Source organism: Medicago sativa, chromosome 5 (assembly GCF_051527215.1).
Source record: "Medicago sativa cultivar Bolivia chromosome 5, Bolivia_mono, whole genome shotgun sequence".
NCBI classification, from domain to species: domain Eukaryota; kingdom Viridiplantae; phylum Streptophyta; class Magnoliopsida; order Fabales; family Fabaceae; genus Medicago; species Medicago sativa.
This window is the reverse complement of record NC_140753.1, coordinates 40,878,373-40,883,145: the sequence shown is the minus strand read 5'-3', so window position 1 is coordinate 40,883,145 and position 4,773 is coordinate 40,878,373. Positions and strand designations below refer to the sequence as shown.

At 34.1% G+C, this 4,773-nt stretch overlaps 1 protein-coding gene across 1 annotated transcript; it reads left to right on the top strand.

The window, feature by feature from the left end:
• The first annotated feature begins 693 nt into the window (after positions 1–693).
• Positions 694–3,882, top strand: LOC146922127 (putative indole-3-acetic acid-amido synthetase GH3.1). The gene is made up of 3 exons (XM_085715224.1): positions 694–1,222; positions 1,502–1,603; positions 2,226–3,882. The coding sequence occupies exons 1-3, from the start codon at positions 903–905 to the stop codon at positions 3,568–3,570; spliced, it is 1,767 nt and encodes a 588-aa protein (XP_085571350.1). The 5' UTR covers positions 694–902; the 3' UTR covers positions 3,571–3,882.
• Positions 3,883–4,773: the final 891 nt, after the last annotated feature.

The window sequence follows — 4,773 nt, the reverse complement described above, 5'->3', positions numbered from 1 at the left end:
ATTTATGGTTATTAGTGTTAAATAATTTATCACCATTATTGAACTAAACATGAAAACGATATTTAAATGTATTAGAAATAACGTGAATCATAAATACTATTCACAAATTTATTTTTGATAAAAAAATTACATGTTTGAAACATACATTTGGATTTTATTTTTTTTTGAAGGATGAAACATACATTTGGATTAATATTTTATGATATCCACTCCTAAAATGTCAAAACTCAAACAAATTTTTTCCAATAAAAAAATAGTAATAGAAATAAAAGGGACTATAGAATACACTCCTCTTGAAGTGAATGAAAAAAAAAAGGGTAATGAACACTAGTTAAGGAGACTAATATAGAAAGTTTGCATTAGAAATTGTTAAAAGGTGTTATGTTCAACTTTTTAAAAGTTAAAATTTTATAGTTTTCAAATAAAAGTTTCTATCTTATGCTAGTGCCTCGGGGTACCGGTTAACATGACCCAAAAAAATTGCAACAAAGTGAGGAAGTGTGAAGAATTCAAAATTGAAAACGTTGAAGCTGATACGAGTCCACAAAATACAAAGACTTTTATTAGTCGTTTGGTACCACATGGGTCGTACATATATGACATGGCATAGCCTACTCTTTGAACAATAGACTCCTTATAGGGGTCCCTACTTTTTCTTCTATATAAACTACCCAACGTGCACTCGTCTTTCTCACTTCAACCTCACATCACATAACAACCTTCTCTTGCAATTCAATTAGAGAAACAGACTCTTTTCAACCCTTTTATTTCTTTTCTCCCTCTCTATATCCTTTTTGTTCCATTACTCGCTCTCTTTAATTATCATAAACAAAAGCCACAAAAACTTACCTTACAACCCACTCTAAAAAAATTAAAATTCAGTTAAATTTCTTTGAACTAAGATGGCTGTTGATTCAACAATTTCGTCACCATTAGGTCCACCTGCGTGTGACAAAGACGCCAAGGCACTTCGATTCATCGAAGAGATGACTCGAAATGCCGATGCCGTTCAAGAAAGAGTGTTAGCTGAGATTCTAAGCAGAAACGCAGAGACAGAATACCTTAAACGCTTCAAACTTAACGGCGCCATCGACCGTGAAACATTCAAAACAAAGATTCCTGTCATCACGTACGATGATGTTCAACCAGAGATTCAGCGTATCGCCAATGGTGATCGCTCTCCAATTCTCTCTGCTCATCCCATCTCTGAATTCCTAACAAGGTACCCAATTTTTTCTTTTTTTTTCGTGGTGGTCGGGGTTTGAACCCAGACCTTTCATATACTAGGCATTGTCTCTACCAACTGGAGCTAAGCTCGCGATGACCAATTTTTTTTCTTTTTTTTTTGAAGGAATTTTTTTTCTTTTGTTTAGTCGTTAATTGGTCTAAAATTTTATCTAAAACTTTTTTTGACCTACTTTTTATTTTTATATATAATATTTTTAGATGGCTCTGTTAATTATTAATTATTTTTTTAAATTGGGAACTCTTGAATTTGCAGTTCTGGTACTTCAGCTGGTGAAAGAAAACTGATGCCAACAATTAAGGAAGAGTTGGATCGTCGCCAGCTTCTATACAGCCTTCTCATGCCAGTTATGAACCTGTAAGTTTCATCTTTCAAATAATTGAGTCTTTCACATATACCATGTGCTTAATTAATGTGTTTTTGTTTTTACTCAGCGAAACCTTCAACTATTTATTAGGATAATATAGATAGTTTTCTTGATCAAACATTTAGAGTTTTTTATTTATAACTGGAATTTTCAAATTATTATTGTTATTTTTTTTTGAAGGAAATTATTGTAACAAAAACGGTAGTTAATATTCTTTTATCTTTATTTTACTAAAAAAAATTCTTTTACTTTTATGTACATTTTTATTTTTTTTCGGTCATTAATTAAAAAAATACATCAAATTTTTAATTCATAAAACATCAAAAAAAATTACTTTAAAGTAGTTCATTTGATGTGACCATTACTAGTATATTAAATTTTTGTCTCATTTTTTTTTTTTAAAAAAGGAGGATCAAAGGCCCGACGTTATTTTATCTCTATAAAAGGAAAATCGATCTGAAATTTTTAATAAATTTCATACTAATATTTCCATATTTCTAAAGTATAAACAATACTTAATTTTTTATTTTTTATTTTTGTATAAAGATAGTTAAAATTAATTACTGTATTTGTGCTAAGTGCTAAAAAGGGTTATTATTTTGAATGGAACAGTTATGTACCAGGCTTGGACAAAGGAAAAGGCTTATACTTTTTGTTTGTGAAGTCAGAAACAAGGACACCAGGTGGTTTATTGGCCCGCCCAGTTCTCACAAGTTACTACAAAAGTGAACATTTCAAAACCCGACCCTTTGACCCGTACAATGTCTACACAAGTCCAAATGAAGCCATTCTCTGCCCCGACTCATTCCAAAGCATGTATACTCAAATGCTATGTGGACTCATAGAACGCAACCAAGTCCTCCGCCTCGGCGCTGTCTTTGCCTCTGGTCTCCTCCGTGCAATTAGGTTCCTTCAGCTCAATTGGGCCGAACTAGCCCACGACATTCAAACCGGGACCTTAAATCCTAAAATCACTGACCAAAATATAAAAGATCACATGAAACATTTTATCAAACCCGACCCGAAATTGGCATCATTTGTGGTGCAAGAATGCTCAAATGAAAATTGGGAAGGAATAATCACAAGGATTTGGCCTAACACCAAATATTTAGATGTCATTGTAACTGGTGCTATGGCTCAATACATTCCAACACTTAATTACTACAGTGGTGGGTTACCTCTTTCATGTACTATGTATGCTTCCTCAGAATGCTACTTCGGACTTAACCTTAATCCAATGTGCAAACCATCTGAGGTTTCATACACCATCATGCCAAACATGGCCTACTTTGAATTCCTACCTCACGAATCAGGGCCAACTAGAACTGTTGGCCTTACTGAGGTGGAGGTTGGAAAAGAGTATGAGCTTGTGATCACAACCTACGCCGGATTGAACCGTTACAGAGTTGGTGACATTCTCCGTGTCACCGGGTTTCATAACTCAGCACCACAATTCCATTTTGTGCGTCGAAAGAATGTGTTGCTTAGTATTGACTCGGATAAAACAGATGAGTTAGAGCTTCAAAAAGCAGTGGAGAATGCTTCAAAGTTGCTTTCTGAGTTTAACACGAGTGTGGTTGAGTACACGAGTTATGCAGACACGGAGACCATACCAGGTCATTATGTGATATATTGGGAGTTGTTGACAAAAGCAGACTCCCCGAGTCATGAGGTGTTGAATAGGTGTTGTTTGGAAATGGAGCAATCGTTGAATTCTGTTTATAGGCAATGTAGGGTTGCGGATCATTCAATTGGACCATTGGAGATAAGGGTTGTGAAGAGTGGAACTTTTGAGGAGCTTATGGATTATGCAATCTCAAGAGGTGCTTCAATAAATCAATATAAAGTTCCAAGGTGTGTTAATTTTACTCCTATAATGGAGCTTTTGGACTCTAGGGTGGTCTCTGTTCACTTTAGCCAAGATTTGCCACATTGGACCCCTGAAAGGATAAGGTGATTTAATAGATTAATTTTGACATTTGGGCTTACTGGGTAGCTTTAGATTTTGTTCTTTTGCAATTTGTATCTTCTTTTGGTTGATGAAATGTGTAGGAAGGATTATTTGAGGAGAGTCTTATGTGAGATGATGGATTAGGAGGTCTCTTGGTTAGATTAATTACTATGTATTTTGGTTTAATTAGTTTACTTGTGCAAAAGATGGACAACTCTGCTTAGCAAATTTGTCTAATGTAATTTGTATGTATTGGTCATTTCAGCTAGTAAAGGGAGACATTTTCTATTTACAAGTGTCTCAAAATGTCATTATCAATGATTTGACTCCACCAAAGAACTTTGGTACGAGACGAAAGTAACCATGATAATCAGTTATAAACTATTAAATAATAATGCAATTGCTATAGGCTCTTTAACTCTCCATTTATTTGATTTTTTGGTAGAAATAATCTATGAAGTTTTTTTTTTGACAAAGGCATAAACACCTTTTTGGTCTCTTATCTTTATTTCGGGGTTTATATTGATCCCTTATTAAAAAAAAAAAAAAAGGTGCAGATAAATCCTTTAATTTGTTTAATTGGTTCCATATTAGTCCTTTTCATCCATCAAAGACTAACGACATTAACCGTAGTATATGTAACAGCCCGATTTCTCGCTAGATTTGTTTTATTATTTATTTACGTGTGATATATGTGCTCATATGTGATTAATTGCCTCCGTGTGTATTTTGGTTGGGATTGGTAGAATTCGTGTTAGAAGAGTATTTTAGTCATTTTGGACTCAGGGGTATTTTGGTCATTTTAAGATAAGGGGTAAATTAGTATTTTTGCTGAGGATTATTTTTAGTGCTTAGTGAGAGTTATTATTTTACTAGGTTACTAGAGAGTGTAGTAATTTATCCTACAACCGGTAAGTGACCGTTATTATTACATTTTACCGTTAAGTGGGTAGAAACATTTCGAATTAAATTAGTAATGGGTTAGGCCCATTAAGGCATTGTGAGTTGAGCCCAATTATGTAGAGCCTATATAAACTCTAGTCTTTAGAGAAAATAGGGTTCCATAACAATTTTCACACTTTTGAGAAGAGGTAGATAGAGAAAGAACAAGAGGAGATAAGGGCTTGAAGAGGAAAGCTAGAGAGAGCTAGAGGAGGATAGAGATTCAATTCTTTGGAGCTAAAGTGAAGTCTTAGCTTGAGTTTGTGA

Bases quoted from the DNA above. Each gene is read 5' to 3' on its own strand.
- LOC146922127 (XM_085715224.1), top strand. From the start codon at position 903: ATGGCTGTTGATTCAACAATTTCGTCACCATTAGGTCCACCTGCGTGT. The intron at 1,223-1,501 runs GTACCCAATTTT...TTGAATTTGCAG, and splicing joins ATCTCTGAATTCCTAACAAG to TTCTGGTACTTCAGCTGGTG. The intron at 1,604-2,225 runs GTAAGTTTCATC...TGAATGGAACAG, and splicing joins CTCATGCCAGTTATGAACCT to TTATGTACCAGGCTTGGACA.